This window comes from Chelmon rostratus, chromosome 4 (assembly GCF_017976325.1).
Source record: "Chelmon rostratus isolate fCheRos1 chromosome 4, fCheRos1.pri, whole genome shotgun sequence".
Classification (NCBI taxonomy): Eukaryota; Metazoa; Chordata; class Actinopteri; order Chaetodontiformes; family Chaetodontidae; genus Chelmon; species Chelmon rostratus.
The window spans coordinates 27,016,624-27,039,141 of record NC_055661.1 but is presented as its reverse complement, the minus strand read 5'-3'; the positions used below and the strand labels follow the sequence as shown (position 1 = coordinate 27,039,141).

Sequence of the window (22,518 nt, the reverse complement as noted above, 5' to 3'; positions counted from 1 at the left end):
CGTTATAAAGTGCTTATTAATGCCTTATTCTGCATAACCATAATCTACAACTATTGTATGAGGCCATTTCCTTCAATAACCTCCTAATTACTGCTAATTGATAGTAAGGGTGTTATTGTACATGTATTATGATGTCAGTAATGTACACAGAAGTAGGAAGCTGGACTGGGAGGAGGTATGGGGAGTTACATCACAGTTGCCAGTGACAAGCCAGCACGGACGACTTAGTGTCAAAGAAAAACATAACACCTTGGAGATATTATGGGTTTTACCCAGATGCCAAAGATGAGCCTAAGGATATTACACAACCTTCCTCCAATTTATAATTACTATGTGACATTTATAGCGTGTCTGTTGCTGGTGCGATAATATCGCAGCAGCATGTTCGTTTAGCGTTAGTATCTTCGATATCACAAACCAAGTCATATCCAGATCATTAAATGCTCGCATGGAGCGCAGAGCACAGTGTTTGTGAACAGATGATGGAGGATGGAGACGCAGGGTGTCCGATCAATGGAAAAGAGACGGCAAGCTGGTTTGTAATTAAGGATTTAAAAGTCACTCGTCACTCGAGTAACGGGGCTCACCTTCACTGTCCTTTGCACTTTGCTGCGCGATGTTTTTGGCCACAACAGTAAACGTTAAAAATGAAAATGATGCCTCCTGATGTCCTCACACATAAACAACAAAAACAAAAATTTCCCATCAAAACTGATCAAAATTAATTCATTTAATGATGATTTTACATGTGAAAATATATCTTAAGACCAGTGATCGAAGGCAATATTTAAATGAAATGTCAAAAATACATTTGAGATGGCGTTTCTTGCCCTCGTCCCAGGCAGAATGGGCCACAGAGCTATAAGAGGTCCTTTCTTCTAGCAGGGTGCGCTGGTTAAATATTTAAAAGGAATATTAATAATTTCTGGTGATCTAATCTGTTCATGTATAGCTGTCTGTGTGGGATTCTATATTTAAACTGGGACCAGAACAAGCCCACAGTACCTATGCCATCCCCCCAAGAGAAACTCCTGCAACATCTCATTCAGGCTATGACGTCACTCCAGATCATTTATGTTTTCTCGCGTTACACAAATGGTCAAAACTTTAATGTCAGAGTCATTTTTATGGGATGTTGTGGTGGGTAAATTGAGCAAAGTTAGTGCTTTTCACCAGTATCAGACAGTGATTTTACTCAGTCTATTGTGCATCCCAGTGGCAGAAAGACATAAAGTTATGAAATACTTTTAAAGCCTATTCTGCCAGAATAAACAAGGGATTTATTTTGGAAGTTCATATAATCCACCTGTCTGTTTTGTGGCTGAGACAGCCAAAAAAAATCACTCACTGTAATCTTGTATCAAGTACTTTATAATTTTAATTCTTTCAGGCTGTTTATTTTCAGCTTAGCTCTTCTTGATCTGACTGAGTGTAAAGCAGGAGTATAAATGACGTCCTGTCTTCATGCCAGACTCTCTGAGTTAGTCCACTGTGGTAGCTGGCATCGCCAAGGAAACGAGTGCGTGATCAAGCTGCTGATGCCCAGTTCTGTCAAAGTGGGCAGTGGGCACCCTGCTGGACTGCCTAGCATAGACAAACACGGCAGATACAACCACCTGCTTAATCACAGATGGGTACAAACGTATCAGAATGTGTCTCAGTACAATGTGTCAACAGTATTGACTGTTTAATGAAAGTAGGAAACTGCACCATCTGCAGACAGGTGCTTCTCCGTTAGCCTTGACTACAGCACGTGCTCCAGCTGGCAAGTGCTGTAGTTTGCAGGCTCAGGTCACGCAGGCTTTAAACATGCAGCTGGGGAGTGCTACATAATCCTGGGTCATTCCAGGAGCCTACCTATGTTCCCAGGGTCCTATGTTCCCAAAGTCCTATGTTCCCAGACTCCTATGATACCAGACTCCTATGTTACCAGGGTCCTATGTTCCCAGGGTCCTACATTCCCAGGGTCCTATGTTCCCAGAGTCCTATGTTCCCAGAGTTCTATGTTCCCAGACTCCTATGTTCCCAGACTCCTATGTTACCAGACTCCTATCTTCCCAGAGTCCTATGTTCCCAGAGTCCTATGTTCCCAGAGTCCTATGTTCCCAGAGTTCTATGTTCCCAGAGTTCTATGTTCCCAGAGTTCTATGTTCCCAAAGTCCTATGTTCCCAGGACTCTTTGTTCTTAGGGTCCTATGTTCCTAGAGTCCTGTGTTCCCAGAGTCCTATGTTCCCAGAGTCCTATGTTCCCAGAATTCTATGTTCCCAAAGTCCTATGTTCCCAGGATTCTTTGTTCTCAGGGTCCTGTGTTCCTAGAGTCCTGTGTTCCCAGAATCCTATGTATGCGTTGTCAGGTTGCTATGTTTCCAGGGTATTATGTTCACAGGTTCCTATGTTCCAAGTGTCTTAAGTTCACAGGGTCCTGTGTTCATGGCGTCCTATTTTTTCAGGGCACTATGTTCCCAAAGTCTGTCGTTCCCAAGGTTCTATGTTCCCAGTGTCCCCAGTCCCCCAGTTCAATACTTAGTGAACATATATGTGATGGTTCCAGGGTCTCTGCCAGGGGTTGATGTGTTTTGAGGTCATCAAGGAGTTGGAGTCAGCTGGCGTCCCATCCTGGTGGTTCTGTGGCGCTCTTTCCTGGCACCAGGCCGCCATGTTGCTTTGGATCTCTTTGATTTTGTGCACAGTTGATTTGGTATTATCTTAACACTGTTCAATAAAATTCCTTTACTTATTGCCTCACTTGTGCTTCCCTTATTGGCACACGCTGACCCTCCTATTGTGTTCGGCACAAATTTGACCCATTTCAAGTTTGAATGTCACCTTAACCCTTAGAACATAGGACCTTCTGTCATGTCCCCATTATGTGCCATAGAGATAAGGGGAACACAGGACCCGAGGAGCATGCAGTAGGAATGACCCTGCCACTACCACGCCAGCTGCTGTCCTTTACGCCCTCGTCCCCTCACGCTTTCACTGAGACACCAAACATCTGGATGCACGACATGAAAGGGTCACGAACCACATCTGCCTTCACCAGCTGTCATTCAGCATCTCTCACTCTGACTCTCATATCTTTTGTTATGAAAAGTATTCAAGGTGCATACTGTCATACAGAAGATTGGGAAGATTCCCAACTCATGGTCAAAGACTGCAAAACACTAACAGAATAGTAACTGCTAATACTGAATTTCATAATGATGTTTTAAAAGCACTTTTTTATTGTTTATTTTGAAAAGAAACTCCAGTTCGTCCAAGCCAGAACACCTGATGATATCACGGCAGGCTGCAAAGCAGAAAGCTGTGGGCTTGGCTGTGGAAAGTACACTTCCTTTAAAGAGGGAACACAGTGCCATCTGCCTCATGACACAATAAGGGAATGATTAGATTATAAACGGATAATGTGGGATGATAAGTGCCATGATTTTAAGTTGCCCATTTGAGAATAAAAACCATATAAAATACGCAACATATCGTTGTATACAGTTGTCCTGTTGTTGAAGTGGAATATTTGCACAATAATAGCTGCGCCAATTTAAAAACAAACTGAGTTGAATCAAAAATCTACTAAAATTGGACATCATAAGCTTCACAAAAGCTTAATTTATCTGCAGTTCTGTTGTTCTGGATTCAATTATATGTTACGCCCCTTCATGTCCTTCAGTCCTGATCATGTGATGTGATCTGGACTGAAATGAACCACAGATCTTACAGTACTCTGTCCCCCTCTTCAGTTCAGTTTCTCAGTAAATGCTCTGCTCTTTGCTTTTCAAGGTGTTTACAGTGATGTTGATCCGTGGATGTCTTGTTTCCCTAAACTAGGCCACAATTGGAATTGACTTCCTGTCGAAAACCATGTACTTGGAAGATCGAACGGTAAGAACTTCACTTACAGCTGTATAATGTCATGACACAGATGTTTAACGTTTGTAATGTGCCAGCGGTGCAAGAACTCCTTTCAGACAATAATGCATGCACTGAAACGTTAGCCAGCAGTGCTAATGAGCAGCATGTGATCTGTGTAGCTTATGATAAGTGGATGAATTCAATCAAACCTGTCTGCATGTCTGTTCACCTGGAGGAATCTTTCATACAGCTCGACAGATATCTTATTGCATGTGTTTATGGCTGTGTATGTGTCGTGTGTGTGTGGGTGTGTGTGTGTGGAGGGAGCCTTCTGTTTCCAGGCTCTCTGACTATCTGAATAATCTCAGCCTCCTCAGCTTTCTCTCTCTGAACCCCAGGTGAGGTTGCAGCTCTGGGACACGGCGGGACAGGAGCGCTTCAGGAGCCTCATTCCCAGTTACATTCGGGACTCCACTGTGGCTGTGGTGGTCTACGATATTACAAGTCAGTGTCCCTTATCGGATGTGTGAATGCCATTCTTACACTTCTCTGCTTGCCTGTTAGTGCCCGACTCCTTTTTCTGTTATACCTGCAAGTGATCACACTTCAGTTATCCTTTTTCACCTGTTTACTGTCAACACAGGTGGTTCATCACTCTAAAGAGCCTTTGCCAAAACTTCACTGTCTCTCATTGTGAAACATGATAAATATCCAGTATCTCCTTGGTCCACTGTGCAATGAGATGAGACCTATTGCACTGACATCCCACCATCTCAGATTCTCTCACCTGCTGTAGGATTCACATGCACTCTCTAAACCACATGTTCTGTATCTTTGGAGAAAAAATTAGAAACCCAAAGCGAGACTCATATTTCACATTTTTTGGTTGCATGGTGGTGCACTCTGTTTTGCACCAATTCGTCAGAATATCCATCTCCACCTTACTTCAATACAGCCAGTCAAATCTGATATAAAGCAGTCTGTCATAGGCAGAGCAGACAGCCACAACCACATTAGTTCTGACATGACATGCAGGTGCAAGTTTCTTTGCTTGTTCACTACTGGAGAAGCATGACTGAAAGATACATCTAAATTGTGTTGCTTCTTATTTTTTTCTTCACTAAGGAGAAGAACAACTTTGGTGTTTTTCTTTTAAAGGAGGAACAAGGGGCCTGACATGCCTACGCCTGTACAGACAGAACAGCTTATCCTGAAAGCATCATCGAGCTGTTTTATTCTGCTGCAGCACAGTCAAGCAGTAGTATTCATGGCCCCTGCTCATCCATACAGCTGAAACCCTGTGAAACCTTGTAATTCATTTCCAGTTGGTAGGAATATTTAGCGTTTTCCATGACAGAAAGTGACATTATTCTCTCTCAGATCTGTCAGCGGCTTCTATTTAATCTTTTAAAAGAGCAAAGACTGTAACACGGTTGCCCTGAGGAAGTGAATTTTATTCCTGATGTTATGGAAAAATACGAGCTACCGTCCCCAAAACCATGCAAAGGTCTTTCTCAATGAAATTCACACTCTAAGAATACTATATGACCGTTAGTCTGCATGGCAGCAAGCCTGCATCCTCAGTGGAGGTGGCAGAGTCAAAAGGAAGAACTTTAACATGTGACCGAGCGGGCATGTACAATATAATGATGATCTACCACATGGGATTCTTCTTCATTAACAATCAGCTCCATTCATTCATTATTTCCTGCCTGCTGTTACAAAAACACAACATGTTGCTGTGTAGGTGTCAGTGCTCTGAACGCTGCACAAACAGCCTCTTTAACTTGACTCCGCTTTGTTTCTTCTCTTTTTTTTTTCTAAACAGACGTTAATTCATTCCAGCAGACGTCAAAATGGATCGAGGATGTGAGAACAGAGAGAGGAAGTGATGTCATCATTATGCTCGTCGGCAATAAGACAGACCTGGCAGATAAGAGGTGCGTAGAAACGACTGAACGTGCCTCCTCGTGTCAGCGCTCGTGTCTCATTTTGTCTTTTTTACTCAGCGTTTCCCTTTGCGTCTTGACGCCGTTGCCATGGTAGCCATGATGTGCAAAGTGTCAGTCAGTCTGCAGGAACATTGAGTGGAGCACAATACCACGAGAACAAAACGTGAGGGAAACATCAGGCTCCCCTGCAGAGTCAGTGATTCGATTATATGTCAGAGTGTCTGAATAAATCTGAATCTGAATGAGAGAGAACTGATGGTTTGAGTCCAGTGTGACTCTGTAATTCTTTACCATGTGAGTTTATATTAATACCACCACAGTGTCACATGAAGACAGGTGTGAGACATGAATGTTTGCCACGTCATAGAGACTCAAATAGAAATAGAATGAATAGACTCATCGGCATAGCTGGTTATGTTATGTTATGGTAATTATGGTGGAACATAAAGCAAATCAGCTGCTCTTATTGCTTTAAAATGAGAAAATTATTGCTTGCTTGGGGGAATAAATCAGTGATTTAGCTCCAGGTGATGCTCCTGGTGTGCGCAAGGGAATTTTTTCATACATACGTATCTGTGCATATAGAACTGATAGGACTAAAGCTGAGAAGGAAAAAGGAATTGAAGGAAATGCTCGGAGAAGCGGCGTAAAAATGAAATGACATGAAGCAGAAATATACAGAAATATATAATAGTGGAAGAAAAGAGCAAAATAAAGGGAGAACTGAACCATAAAATGGCCTAATTTTTTCATGTGAACGTCACATCTCTGACATCTTTCAACAAGTGTAGAAAATTAAGCTGTGCCACTTTACCTCTATGCGCTGTTCCCTAACATCGGTGTGGAGTCAGCTGTCAGTCCTGTCGTGTTTATTCTCTTCTATTTGACCTTTATTTTACCATCTCTTTTACGAGAGAGACCTGCCCAAAATGGCAGCATTAACAAAAAAGTCACGTAAAAAAAAACATTCACAATTAATGTATTTTATTTAAGTGTCTGTTTCTGTCCCTCAGTGAGGTTTACACTGCAGAACATTAATTAGCAAATGTTAACATGCTGACACACTGAACTGAGATGGTGAGCATGGTGAACATTATGCATTAGCATGCTGATGTTAGCATCTGTCTCAAAGCACCGCTGTGCCTTAGTACAGTCTCACACAGCTGCTGGCATGTCTGTAGACCACAGTGAACGCTGTTCTATCATATGCAAGACATTTCTATACAACTGCATGCATGGTTTAGTTGCCATGCTTTAGTTGTCGTGGGTTTAGAACTCATTAGTTGTCATTAGTAGCATATTTTGAGGCTGACAAACACTCCATGAATCTTCCATCTGTATTATTGCTGTCCTGTGCTTCAGTTTGGACGGCAGTTGAGGTTTCTGGTCTATTTCTGGACTGACATCATTAACAGTGATGGTGGATCCTTCCTGATCTCTTTCTTTTGATCCACCTGTCGAAGATGCAGCCATACTGAACGTCAGGTTTGTAACAGTGTTCAGGAGGGTGTTTTCACTAGTAATGTTTCCTCATGAGGTGAGCCACCATCCATAAACCCTGCACACATATGCACCACTTTAATTGTTATTGTCAGCATTATTTTCCAGTGCACAGACGTTAGGATTCACAGCATTAACATGTCGAGGACATACTTTGTGCTGCAGAAAAAAAACTCCCATTGGCACTCTTGTGTCTCAGATTGAAGGGGAAGCAGGAAAGCTGCTGGTGTTTGCAGTTTCCAGGCTGCATCTCACTGGATCTGTCAATAAAATGCTGCTATAACAACAGATCAAAGGCAAAAGCTTTGGTTTTTTAGATTAAGTTATGTAGGTACAGTAAGACTGGGCAAGCATAAAGTGTCCCATCTGTTTCCACGATGTAGTAAAGAGCATATGATGTCATGATATCAAATTAAGACCGACCAATGGACTGTAAGCAAATAAAATTATGATTTTATCTTCTTATCTAAATATACACATCCTGCTAGCTAAGCAGTTATATTAATCAACAGAATTAGGTATGAAATTATATTATTATTATTATATTATTACTTATTTAGATACTATTATTTAGAAAATGTTGGCCTCTCGAAAAACAGTGAACTGTAAACTACTCAACCTTTTCCCTTTAATTTATAGCTAATTTATCTTAACTGCAGTTTAGCCTTAATGGGGTCTGGAAGTTGAAGCTGCAGTAAATGTTCTGTTTTGAGGAAGTGAAAGTTATTTCCTGCGTGAACATCACTGCAGCATCCTCTCCCAATCTCTGTGTTAGAGGTAATTCAGCCTTATTGCTGTGTGTGTTTGAGGCTGAAGAGTTTTTGCCCAAAGTGAAGAAAAATCAAAGTGGCTTTTTTTAATGCCTTTAAATTTCTTTTAATTTGACACAAACAAGGATGAACTGATAAGAATTTGATGGTCAGAGGTCAAAGGTCACTGTGAACTCACAAAATACATTTTTGGCCATAACAGAAGAGTTTATATGCTAATTATGACAAAATGTCACACAAATGTCTCAAAGGATAAAATGAAGTGATGACAGTTTATATCCAAAAGGTCAAAGGTCAGCTTCACTGTGACATCATAATGTTGTGCAGAAACACTTTTCTGGCCATATTATGAGTCTGGACATACTGATGTAAACTGCCACTTGACTGGTTGGCGGAGGCAAACAACCACGAGGCAGTAATTCTGGTTTCTATTTTTTGAACTTCAGTATCCTGCAGTTTTTCAGCGCTCCAGTTTCACACCGCAGTGTCTTAACCAATTATTCTGAATCTTCAAAATGATTTTTTCCTTTTTTTTTCCTTTTTATTTAATTTATTACAAAGAAAATTGAGGTTATTCCAAGTGACACTCCTCGTGCAAATGTGGTTGCACATGCCAGTGACTGTTTCACATGCAAGAGATGATAAATGTCGCTGTCACTGTGGGTGCTGTCACGTGTTTTCAGTGGCTCCGGCGATGCTACACGAGATGGGCTTTAAACAGCAACTGTCAAATATGCCTGATGATGATTTTAGTTGAATTCATGATGTGAAATTGTAGAAATCCACATTAAATGAAAAGGAACGAGAAGTGCGTGTGCATCATATGTCAGCATCTGATGAAATGACGTGGCACATGATCTGACAGCACTGTAAGAAATGTGGCTGGCGTCATTTGACAGTTTGTCTGTGTGACATCTTAAATCTGTTTCTAGTTGGCTGTGTGTGCAGCTTTAAAAACCAAAGTCAATGGTGCAGTTTTGTTGCATTGTCTTACACTGTATCGGCACAGACACACCTAACCCTGCCTTTGACATTACCTGAGAAGAAGCAGAGATTCAGGTGTACTGCATTACCATGATTTGGTACAATTTGACTCTCAGTTGCTCGAGAGGAGAATCTCTGTGAGTGTTTGTTTGTTCATTCATGCATGGTGGAGCTTTTCACAATGCTTAGTGCCAAGGAGAGTTAAAGTATGCTCAGTTTAGGTGCTGCAGAGTCTCTGGAGCCCCGTGTAAGGGAAATCTAGTGCGCATCGTGCACCAGGCAGCATCAGCCAAGTGGAGCCTTATGTGCTGTACACTGACAGGAAGTAGCGCAGGGACTTATAAAACTGTACTGGTTAAGTCAGTGTTTAAATTGAGTATCTTGCTCAGCTCTTTTCTTCTACACTGCTTCTACAATACTTTGGTGCGTCGTCAGTTCTTAAGTTAATGTTCTTCCACTTAATACAATCAGCCTCAGTGATCTGGAGCCTTCACTGCAGCTTGAGGGGATTTATCTGACTTGCAGTTGTGTTTTTGGCCACCTGGCAAAGTCCAGTACCCACTCTGAGGGAAATATCTGGCTCTTTGCAGCTAAAAGCTCAACCCACTGCTTCACCAGAGGTCCGTTTCACAAAGCAGGTTTATTGAAAACTCCGAGTATGTTAACCCTGAAATGAGGGAAACTCTGAGTTTTCCGTTTCACATAGGAAGGTAAGTCAAACCAGAGAAAGAGGGGTAACTCAAGCCTGTTTCACAGACAGAGGTAAGTTAAACTCCGAGTCAGTTACTGCAGTAACTGACTCTATGAACCTAACCTGGTCGGGACCAGGTTTTACTCAAGGAACCTCGAGTTTCTCTGTGTCTCCGCCCTCTTTCAACCGCACACCGCATTCATTTCCTCATTCATTCATTCAGTCAGCAGACGAGTTTTGGCATAGTTCTGCCGTCTGTTATTAAAAAAAATCATTAAAAATATCAGTCAGTGGGAAGTCCATTAGGCACAGTAGGTGGTGACTTTTTTCGTTAACATGGCATGTTAACGTCTTTTGATCATGACCCCGTGGATGAAGGTGCAGCGATACTGCGCAGAAAATTAAATATTCGTCAGGAGATAGTTATCAGACCACGATGTTCTTGCTTTTCCAGACAATTATCGGGGTTAGGCCACCACCCGTTCTTCGTGCATCTGCCTTCTTTCTGTTGGCTCAGTAAAAGTCTGTGTTAGTTTAAATATAGGCTTAATTATTTAACATAACATGATATAGATGAGAACACTTTTTTCATTTTTAAATTTTATTTCATTCGTTAACAAAAAACAAAACATTATATGAACACAATATAACCAATTTTACAATGAAAGGGAGCCACTTAATATTTACTTTACAATGTAAAACATGATCAAAATGAGGTAGCTACCTCCATGAGATCATGCCGAGGTCTTACCTGTTTCAACCATGTTTTTATATTTCATTTTAAGCTGCTGCCAAGTGCGCTTCTCCCCCGCGGGATTGCACCTAAATGAAATAAATTAATAGGCAACCATTCAAGCAGTTTTGCCCTGTAATATTATTGTGATTTCAAAGGACTACATTTATACTCACGCATTGACCCGAGCAGCAATGTTCTCCCACGCCGTCTCCCTCTCCTTCGCAGCTGCAGCGGTGTTGGACTTCCGTCTAAAAACGTGTTCATATTCGCTGTATGAGCGCATTAAAATGTCTAATTTCCAGTGGCGTGAAGTACGCAGCCTTCCGCTTCCCCGTTGCCATGGTGAATCCTTAAATCGGGGTTCCATTGATGCTGTCTTTTTAAAGTTGCGGTGCACGCGCTTAACTCGAGGTGAACCTACTCTGAGTTAATCAAACTAACTCAAATCTGCTGTTGTGGAATCGAAAACTCAGAGTTTCCTATCTCAGAGTAGATCAACTCAGAGTTCAGGGTTACACTCAGAGTTTGTTGAACCTGCTTTGTGAAACGGACCCCAGCTAGTTGCTGCTGTTTTGGTGCTGAGCATGTAGTGTAAATGAGTAAAGGTTAGCAGTGTAGCATGTTTCACAGAGCAAGGTCAAAAAGGTGCTTCACAAGAGTAAAACTATCAAGACCATAAACAGTAAAAAAAAAGCAAACATAAGCCTTAAAAAAACACAAAATTACTACACTACTGGTGATATAAGGATGCAGCAGGTACACAGTTGCCTGACCATGTAGGGCCCTTTATCTGAAAACAAGAACCTTTAAGTGAATCCTGAATTTGAAGGGTAGCCAGTGTGCAGTGTTCACAGTATACAGTGAGTTTATTTGAGCGTTTTCGCTGAAAACAGTTGCCTTCTGCTACCTTTCACGCTACATGTAGTAATTAGACCTGTTATTAATTATAAAAAAGCTTTAATGGAAACCTAAAATATCTTCTTAATAGATATGTGTTAAAGCCTTAAATCTGGAGGATCCTTAACAAGAACAGCTGAGAATCACCTGATCACATTGATTTTTAATGTCCTCCAGTAGAAGGAGTGGTTATACTAAAATAAAAGAAACAGGAAGCAAAGATCAGATTGATCTTCTTGTAAACTTTGTTATGCTTGAGTTCATAATGACCACAGAGAGTAATGGTTCAGTCCTCTTATTTGCAAACACTGTTGAAGAGCTGTGACCACCTTGAGTGAGAGCTGATGTCTTTTTAAGGACAGAACCCGCTCTGAAACTCCAAACGCCCGCTGGCGTGCGTGAAAGTTGCCACGATGCCACATATTTCACATCCATTATGCAATTTTCTTTCCAACTGCCTGTCTGAGGATGAATCAGCCTCGGCGTTGTTTAAGTTGGAACTCAGACACATGCATCCAGAAATAGCCACAGCGGCTCTGGTGCAGCTCTGTCAGGTGGTGTTATTATGTAAATACATCTTCAGCGCAGTGTTTTCTCTTCTCGTCGCAGAAGCTCCTTTCTCACAAAGACTGAATTCCTCTTTCTTCTGTTCTGTGATGCAAAGGGGGAGTTATTTAAGGAGAGGTGGATCAGTTGAATATAATGCTGTCCTGTCTGATGCTTTGCACAGCAGGATAACTTGTTGATGTGGGGGTGATGGGACAGGCGTTGGGGGGTAAGTTAAAAGAAAAGAAGTGGTATTTTTGGGTTAGTGCATGGCTAAAATTCCCTTTGTGTGGACAGGAACACTGGTTATGTGGCTGGTTAATTTAAGTCAGTTTTCTTAACGAACCTGCTGGCTGTGGACTCAGCAGGACTGTACCGGTCTCTCTGTTTGTGTTAATGGGCACCTGACACAGTCTCCGTTTCTCAGCGAGAGCCAAACAATCACTGCCAGGCTCATTAAAATGTAATGCAAATTGGCTGTTATTAATTTCTTGCAGGACAATGTAATTAATCATTCTCAGTCATTAGCTAATTAAGTCTGGTGTATCCTCACTAGCCTAGAATGACAGGAGCCTCAGCTGCTAACAGTGGCCTTTACTGTGAGTCTTTGTGTAGTCAAGCACCGTGTAATGAAACAATTTGTTGAATGCTAATATGAGAAAACCAGCCGCTCTTTTGTGTCCACACTCTTTAAACAGTTAATCATTATCTCTAATGCATCAATCTGCGCTGTTCGGATGTTTTTTTGTTTTTTTTTCACAGGCAAATCACAATTGAGGAAGGTGAACAGAGGGCTAAAGAGCTGAGTGTCATGTTCATAGAGACCAGCGCCAAGACGGGTTATAACGTCAAACAGGTGAGTTCAGAGGATGTTTGGTGCTTACAGATTTTTTTTTTGGCACATTCCTATGTTTTTGGCACATTACCGCCACCAAGTGTGCATTAATGGTATAGCATGAAACTGGCAGCACAAGATTCAAACAAAACAGGGACCCACTCATCAAAACGCTGCTCCTATGTGGTCATAAAACTCACAGGGTACCTTTAAGAGGTTCTTGTTTTTCATGCTAATACCGCTCATTGAAGCAGAGCTAAATGCTTTCTTGCTGTGTCAGTCCATGTTGCCACCACAGCATCTCACCAAGACTGAATAGTGCATGTGTTCATTCCTTTTAGTGACATTAAATTTGAAATTTGTGGGTTGCAGATACAAAGAAAAGGGGTGCGCAGTTCGACAACAGTGATTTGTCTCTTAACAGATGTTTCTTGTTGAAAACAACGACTGTCTGTTAAGTTAATAAGTAGCGAGATCAAGGCTAGCTGTATTGTGTCTGTCAGTGAATGGTGTTGCTGACAGGCGCCTCTCAGCCTGCAGCAGTGCAGACAGAGGAGGCTATTCTTCACCTTACTGCAGGACTGTGGACAGGATGGAACATGGTGGTGTGAAACCTGTGAAACAAAGGTCACAGTGCTGCCTCCAAAGGCTGCAGTGTCCGCTCTGTTTGGCTGTGTCATCACTCCTCACGGAGATGTCAGCAAATTTAAGCTTTTCGGCATCAATGTGACAATCCTTCATGAGAACTAATAAGTAACGTAATGAATCTTCCTCTCAAAAGTGTTTTTTTTATCATTGAAAGATGTGCAGAATCAATATGTGAATGTGACTTTTATTGTTGTGTTAAGCCACAACTGAAATTAATTTAAAATGTGTTTTTATTTTTATTTTTTAACTCATTTTCATTGTTATTTTTATTCTTTACAAAAAATACTACTTACAAAGCCCCAAAAGAGCAAAGAGACAGATGCTCAAAGGTGGAGCGACTCAGTTGAATTTCAGCAAATATCTCCTCACAGTACGCTAGTTGTCTGCTAGCTCGGACCGAGCCACACAGCACTATACCAGCCAATCAGCAGCAGGTGCCGTTTGTGGCGTTGGCGCTCGTGCACAGTTCGAGGTGGAGTAGGGGAGATGGAGGGAGCGAGTGGGTGTAGTCGCATTGTGAAAATGGCAACAAGTCAACAAGCTTTCTCCAGAATGACTCGCCTCACCTTTAAGCCACAGTTTGCACATACGTCTTAAGAAGTGACAAAAGCTTAAACATCCTGCAGCCACAAATACTAAATGTATTCATTTGAAAACAGGGAAAATGCAAACATCAATCGGAACTATTGATTTGAATGTTGACAGTTATCTGACAGCAGCGCATAAGCATTTACAGGATGGCGTGTGACCAAGTCTCACAGCTGTTTGTGTTGTGACTGCACCGAAGTGAACAAAGTCAAACACAGTCGCAGTAATCTACACAGTCTTTTATTCTTTCTTAAGTTTACACATTATTGCAGTGCAGTAATGGAGTGCAGGCTTTGTAAATCAGTCTGCTCGTACAGCTTTATTACTGCATAATAGTAATTTAACTTTGACAACAACAAAACAGACACAGCGTTTATGCAATGTAGCAATCTGATGTTAATATCCAAGTAAATGAATAGTAGTAAATGGCTGCATGGAAATGAGGTAAAAGCACAATAAAATAAATCTAGAACTGTGCTAAAAAATACGGAACACTAGTTTGGTCTGGATAATATGTGGATATTAAATCACTGGATAATATGTTCACCCTGAACGAATGGATTAACTGTATCAAAAGGTCTTTGACAAATTATTCAAAGTGAGTGTTGATGTTGTGCGTCCCTGCTTCTGTCTCTTTCTTTCCAGCTGTTTCGGCGTGTGGCAGCTGCTCTCCCAGGAATGGAAAGTATGCAAGAAACAAGCAAAGAAGGGAGTATCCTTTGACCCACTTACATATCGTGAAAATCCCCTTTTCATGAGCGGAAAAATCTGTTTTAATAATGTGTGAACAGCATATTAAGAAGCTCAGAGGAAACATGCGTGACAGCGTCATTCACTCTGCACACTGACACCTGTTTAAATAGGTGTCAGCTACCTGTCCAATCAAGGTGCTCTGTTTTTCAGCAGGAGTGGGCGGCTGGTCAGTCAGACAGTAGGCGGCTGCAGTTTTGTCTACAGGTAGGCAGGTTTGCTCATTTAAAACCGGCGACAGAGTCTCAGTCTGTCACCTCATATCTGCTGCTGTCAGCTGAGCATGTCACAGCTCCACCTGTGGAGGATTTGTCACGGGCTGCTGCCTTCGCTTTTCCACTCTCATAAAACAAAACGCTCATATTTTATTCCTCAGGAAGTCGCATTTCATGCTGCGAAATGCCTGACGTGTCACTGAGAGCGTCTTCGCTAGCTTTTCGGTGTTATTGTCGAGCACGTTCGCAGCGTAGAATTTATGTGTTTTGATTACATTTAAGGAGCGATTCGCTCAACACGCTCTCCGTGGAATAATTCACAACGCAGAGATGCATGTGATTATATCTGATGTCAAAGGAGGTAAATACAGCAGCTGAGAGAGATTTTAGCTGCAATTTTTATCAGTGACTAAAGAGAGCCCTCAGGCTCCTCTCCCACTCTGCATTGATTTTTACATGTGTAAATTTATCCGACGGCGCGGGGAACAATAAGGCAGCTTCGCACTCAGACTCCGTAAATGATTATTGTAGTCTTCAGTTAAAGAGGCATTTCATGCATCCTGTATGTGCTCTCCACTTTGATTGGTTTGATTGTCAAAGAAAGCGTGTTGTTGTATTTACTGTAATCTAAGCATCTGCAGCTATTCAGCTATTCTGATACAGGATGTTCTATGAAACTGAAAGAGGAAGAATTCAAAAACAGATAAAACTGATCATGAAAGTACAACACACACCAACCAAGTTGGCGGCAGCACATCACCATCATCAAAGCACGTCTGAGTCACTCTGACCTGTAAATAAAGACAAAAAAATCCACCAAAAACATTCATGACTATAAATGCAAGAGCCCACTCATGCAAAGACCACTCTCATATTAGATAATACATAGAGAGATAATAACTCGTAGTTAAATACGTGATTTTATTCACTTACATACAGTCAGGTGTGTGGCTGGAATGAAAGCCAAACCCACCCACACATCAAGAGGTCATCAGATTATACAAACTAACACAGGCTGCGGCGTTTCTCAGCCGTTTGCATGTTAAAGCACAAGTGCAGGTCAGTCCAGCCACCTCCACCTCATGTGGCACCATATCTACATATACAGATACACCCCCTGCAGGCCAGGTGTCAGATCTGCTCAGTTTTCTCCTTTAACAGCAGACAAAAATCTTTTCAGACCAGCAGATGTGTGGCTTTATCGCTGTCTGTGCTGCAATCATTAGTTCAAGTCAGCGATTTGACACTGACACTATGGCCCCCCAGCTGTGCTGTCTCTATGTTTATTCACAAAAGAACATCTGGGATAACAATTGTATTCTCTGGAGGTAGAACGTAACTTAAACACTTAATCTAAATTATGATCTGACTGAATTATGACTCTGATACTTGATGTTGTCTTTGGAAACAACAGCAAGCTCCTTTCACCTCATGCGATATCTATGACCCACGTTCTATGACCCACGTTCTGTGACCTGCGGCCCACATGTCTCCTTCTGCACCCCTCAACTCACCTTATGGAGGAGTTAATGAACAGGAGGAGTGGTGACAGCTGACGAGCATTTTAAGACTCGTGAGAAATGGGAACCTACAATATCTTCTAACAAAGCGTCATCTGGTAGCTGATGTATAACCAATTAGAGAGGAAGGGGGTGGCCCAGTGGTTGGGGGTTGGGGTTACCCTTGTATTTTCAGCTGCACAGACACCACTGAAAAATCATAGAAATATTTTAGAAATATTACAGGAATACTACAGGCTGCAGTGTGTCTCTATGATCCTCTGATGCTTCAGTGACTACATGTTGCTGCTTGTTGCTTTGATCATGAAGGTGGCACTAATCTACACAGTATAGAGGCTACATTATAGTATAGAATTTAGTATTAATATTATATAGTTTAGAGAATAATGTAGATTGAAGACTGAGAGAAGAAGGTGCGGTTAGAAATCTGGATGGATTTATCAACACACAGCACAGTTAGACGACTGATATTTCACAGGTCATAGATTCTAACCTGAACAAACCTCAGTCAGATAAAGGATCAATGAGCATTTTGGCCTTTCTGCAAACAACATATCGCCTGCGGAGTACACCTGTCTACCCTTATGGTCTTTGAACTGCCTTTTACTCTTTTCAACGTTGCCATTTTCTAATACAAATGCAGTCGTCCCTGAATGTTTGCAGCTAAAACAAAGCCTTGAGGCGTTTTTCTTATGCATATATAGTAAATCAATGCATTTGATATTGTCACAGTTTCTCCTCCGACAGCACCAGTCCTTCATATCCTCCTCAACACACAAACTAGGTGCCATCTCTATGGTAACTGGGTGAATTATGAAATTGCCATTGATTTTACCATGTGCATATAGTGCCGCCGTTCAGCGTGAAGCCGTCGCACAGGGTGTCCAGATGACCGCCGCAGCATTTATCTGCTGTAAGGTAAACATAAATCAGGTGCTGACCTTGGTGTAGTGAAGGAATGCCTTCATTTGTCTCCCTGCGCAGCTCTGATTATAGGCCGCTGATCATTTAGCGGGAGTCGTCCAGCCTTCGCAGACCGCATGGCCTCAATAATAAACCCAGTCACCGAACAGCCCTCTGAACTGTGGAGATCACCCCTTTGCTTTTTATTGCCATATATCCTGCTTATAATGCATCACTCACATTCAGCCAATTACCTTTATCTCTCTTCCTGTTTTTTTTATTATCTCTTTCTTAATGAGGCATAATGGATGTGGGGGTGAGCTGTGTGCGGTGATGGATGGCAGGTGATGGCAGTTCCTCAGCAGCTCTCTGCCTCTGCTGACATTGTCACTTAATGCAGCAGCTCCTCCGTTGTTATTACCTTGTGAATAGTATTGATTTCACTGGGAGAACGGCAGAAACAGGACACATATATGCATGTGGATTTATCCATTCATGAACTGTCATTAAAGAAAGCCAGCAAGTAGGTGTAATGTAGCACATGTGACCCAGAATATTAAGAAGGGAACAGTTAGATACAAGATCATTTAGCATGTTTTCTCGCTATGGTTTCACATGTTTATTTGTGAGAAGAAGTCCAGTTTGAGCAGCATTCACGGTATCCCGTCTTTTCCCTTTAATTGCCAGCTTTAAATTGGGAACAGGCGGGTCGTGCTGATTTATGGTGGATGTGAGGGCCCACAGGGGATGGTCTGCTGCTCTCTTTCTGAGAACAGTTTCCTACAGAGTCACTGGGTATTATAACCACTGCAGGTCTGCAGAGAGAGAGAGTGAAGAGGGTGCTTGACCCAGATCAAGTGCTGGGGTCATCCACGTTAATAAGAGAGAAGCCAGACTCACGCTGCTCAGAAAAAAGGCAATAAAAGAAATGTGCTGTTCTGTGAGTTTGTTAATAAATTGTGTTGAGAAGGAGTTTTATGATTCAGGGTTTTGTTCTGAAGTGCTAACAGCACGTCATGCTGTTTTCCATTCACAGCATCTTCAAGGTAGAGCTTTGTGCTTTAGATCAAGACGGCTTTCAAGTGAGATTGATGCCATGATTGTCACTGTGTTGCGTTCTGGTGATCATAAAATCATTAAAAAAACAGCTATAACAGAGGACAGAGCCCACAGAATATATCAGGTGTATTGGTCTGTCAGTATCTTTTAAGATCTTAAGCTTCTCCGATCAATATTTTTTGTTGAACAATGAGCCAAATGACCATGTGACCTTGTAGTGATGAACCCAAACTCTCCCTCAGCTCAACAGAACGTTTTAGCATCTTGCAGCTCACTGTTTTGATTTTACGGCCCACGACTTTACTGTTGTGCTTCAGTCTCACACGTCGAATCAGCCTTGGTCCTGTTTTTACACTGAATGAGCAGCATGAAACAGCACAAACACAAAGTTAGCAACTAGCCGTTGAACACAGTGGAGCATTTAGCAACTAAAGAGACGGATATATTTTAGATGGCTAGGACCAAAAGCAGCTAACAGAGACTTAATAGTGGACCAAGAACACAACTCCAAGTGAATGATAATGCTGGATGTGTAAATCAACTGAAATGTGATGATGAGTCAGTGTTTACGGCTCGTTCCCACCACAAGACGGACACACGGAAAGTTTGAATTAGCTCTAATTTATAAATGCTAGTGGCAGAAATCTTTTCACAGCTGCAGAATGATGCTTTCAGACAGCCATGAATGCATCAGATCTGCACCACAAAGAAGTCCGATATTTTATGGATGCGTAAATCCGTCCCTCAGGAGTTAGAGGAGACCAAAGCAGACCTGAAATAAGAGGGAATATTGGACTTGTGTTCATTAGTTGGTTCCAAATTAAAGCTTCTCTGTATCTGCAGGATGTGTAAATAGACAACTGTTTGCTAACACGCCATATCACTGTATCTACACATCCACACAGGTATCAGAGGACTGACATATTCAGGACTGACGCTGCTCATTTGGTTTGGTAATGCTGGTTGCTGAGACGAGGCCTCCGGGTCCCAGATGGGAACCGATCCAATAAGGAACGCCAAAGTATACATACGTTTGCATTTAAAGACTGTCCTTCAGATGTCACTGTGTTGTGATGACATGCTACCATAAGATATGAAAGCACACGCTGCATCGAAGAGTGCAGGATGGACGTTTTAAAGCCACAGTGGGACTGTCTCCCGACACACTCGCATACAATATGTAGGCTGCAGTTTTTGTAGGCCCCCTCCTTATACATGCATGATGCTCAACAAGAAAATGAATCTGCTGCTGAGCTGCCACACTCACCAGCAGCTGCATATGGAAGCATTCACAAGCACTCAGTCAGGATACACTCCTCGTCTCGAGGTCCGCCCCTCGCTCTCACAGTTAAAGATAAAAAATGCTCCGGAGGATCGACTGGGAATAACAGCTCATCAGAATGTGAAAAAAAAAAAAAAATGCAGAATCATTCAGACATAGAGCACCACTCATTAACACACCATTGTTCATCAGCTTTAATTGTAGCACAGCAGTGCCAGTGATTTTTGCCAACATCCATTTTCAGTTTATTACCCAGCTAACAATAGAGGAGAGGTTTCCCATAAATCTGTCAGAGGAGCATTTTTAGGATGCTCATTTCCGGCAACTGCTCACCCACCGTGTCCAAAAACTGCTCTGATAAACTGACTGCAGGTTATATTTTAGGAATATTTTAAGATGAATTTCCTCTGTAAACTATTTAGTCATGTATTGTTGACTCACAGAAGTGTTTTGACTGTTTGAATTGTTGATGCCTTGTTTGGAAATTAAATACATTCATGGGAAGTAGCAGCATCTAGTGGTAGTAAAGTGGTACTACACTCCTCCTTTAGAAGTTCGTAGTTTTGGTTCCCTGAGCACAACATGAATGAGAATTAGAAGAAAACTCATACTTTTCATCTGTCTTTTTAAAAGATCAGTTAATTGATCCATTCAGGTGCTTGTAAGTGAAAAACATCAGTACCAAATGTTTCCAGAGCTTCCTTAATGACCTCCTCCAGTGATCGACATCAAGTTGGACAAACCGCAGGAGCCGCAGACTACTGAAGGCGGCTGTTCCTGTTAATACTCGGCACCGCCCCGGAAAGACGTCATTTACACCACATGCTTGTTATGTTGCTTCCTATTGGTTAACCTGCAGTTGACTTTGCACGTTGAGAATCTGGCCTCCTCACCTGACTCTTCTGGTCATCGGTTGGAACTAGCAATATGTGAATTTGGTTCTAAAGTAGTTTAGCCTACTTTGTTAATGAAACTGCCAAAAAGTCTTACAACTTGCAAAAAAAAAGAAAAAAAAAATCCCCGAGTTGCATATGTGGGTACAATTTTTTTTAAGTAGAAAAGGAAGTTTCCCCGGTTTCTTTTTTGTATATTTTTGTATATTCAGGGAAATCTCTCTGGAAAGGTTGTTTTTTTAAAAGATGCAACAACTCAGCTCTGCGTTTGAGAGCTTGATGATAGACGATGGTTTTAGGAGGATCGTTATGGATCCCGCTCTTCTTACAGGCAAAAACTGAAATGTTGACCACGCAAAACTCTCCCCTGACCTGTCACATACACTTAAACGCCTCACGGCTCATTATTTAAACTTAAATATTTTCAATCTTAAGCCTGAACCTTGCGATCGCCGCAGTCACGGCGCTCCTGCCTGTAACAACTGCGGGATCCATAACTTTACCTTCTAGACGTGACAGGACAAACTGAACAGTAACATCTTGAGTATCTAATGCATGCCTAGTTTTTCAGCATAGGTACTGTCTACCAGTGTACACAAGTTTGAATATGTAAATGGTAACATTACACCAGTGACTTAATGCACTCATAATGACTAGCCCACGTCTTTTTGTTCCTGGAAACTGTTGAACTGGATTTGTATACTTGACTTCAGAGTACCTTTTTGTCGTGCGTGTGTGTAAATGTGTGCTTTCTGTATAGGCAACGTTAGAGTGCTGTTATTTAGAGGGCCACCGCCACGTCGCGTCATTCTTGCCACATTACAGCACCATTTAGGCCTCCGTTTGTTTGCAGCGCGTCATAGACTCGCCCGCTCACCGCAGTTTGACAGCTGCTGTTGCGTTGTGTGATATCTCGTAGTTGTGATTATGGTAGTCTGCACATACGCTGTAAGTGAGCAGTGGAGATTCAGAGCCTTTGCCTTGTGTCACAGAGGGACGTCAACGCAAAGTTGTGATCTGGACACTTTAATGCAGGTTCTGCGACCAAAACAGACCTTTAACATTGTAAATCAGTGCATCGCTTCATTCCGGACAAAAGACTAATTTGCACACGTAGGCCTTTCAGGTTGGTATGAAGTTCTGAAAAGCTTCATTGTAAATGTACAGTCACTTAATTCAAGAGCTGTCTGATTGTCATAGAAACTGTCGCACGACGTGTCCCCACTGAGATGAGGTTTTCTTTGCTGCTCGTGTTTAAACTGACTACTGACGTTGGCATTATGCAATGTTGCTTAAATTTGTTCTTTTTGTTTTGTTTCGTTTGGTTTTCTTCTTAGAGCCAGGTGTCATAACGTTCTGCTGGTGAGGTCAGCCAGTGTCGAGAACACTACTTTGATTTGACTCGTCTTTGAAGTGAAATCTTACTGCACTTTTTAAGAACATGTTTTAGAACTAGAGTGACGACGGAAGTCTTAGAAACATGGTTAAAAAAAAAAAAAACATTACCTCCAGAACATTTGGAGAACTGTGTCTTAGAGTAGAGTCCAACATCCATGACTTGTTCACACGTGTCCAAAAATGGGAGCACTCTCGTGAAAACTAGTGAACGTTTTTAACCCAACATAATGAGCCAAATAATAATAATAATACTGCGAGACAGAGTGGGATCGAGTATCGCGGGAGATCTTGACTGGAACACACTCTTTTTGTGCGTTTGGGAAAGACAAAGACAGGTTGCATTTCAAGATAATATCCCTCCAAATGAAAAAAAAAAAGAAATAATGGATCAACCCTCTGTGTTGCTGCCTATTTATTCTTTGAAACAGGAATGTACTGCTCTCATTACCGACCACACCGCCTTTAAGGAGAGCACTTTTCGAGAAATGACTCAATGGGTAT

The 22,518-nt window shown here is 41.8% G+C and overlaps 1 protein-coding gene across 1 annotated transcript in view; it reads left to right on the top strand.

Annotated features, from left to right (window-relative positions):
- rab6ba (RAB6B, member RAS oncogene family a) overlaps window positions 1–22,235 on the top strand; it is a 51,486-nt gene extending 29,251 nt beyond the window's left edge. The window contains exons 3-8 of the mRNA XM_041934889.1: window positions 3,827–3,880; window positions 4,249–4,354; window positions 5,679–5,790; window positions 12,689–12,782; window positions 14,643–14,709; window positions 20,446–22,235. Of these exons, the coding sequence (XP_041790823.1) occupies window positions 3,827–3,880; window positions 4,249–4,354; window positions 5,679–5,790; window positions 12,689–12,782; window positions 14,643–14,709; window positions 20,446–20,510 (498 nt within the window). The 3' untranslated portion in view covers window positions 20,511–22,235. The remainder of the gene's footprint in view (window positions 1–3,826; window positions 3,881–4,248; window positions 4,355–5,678; window positions 5,791–12,688; window positions 12,783–14,642; window positions 14,710–20,445) is intronic.
- Window positions 22,236–22,518: the final 283 nt, after the last annotated feature.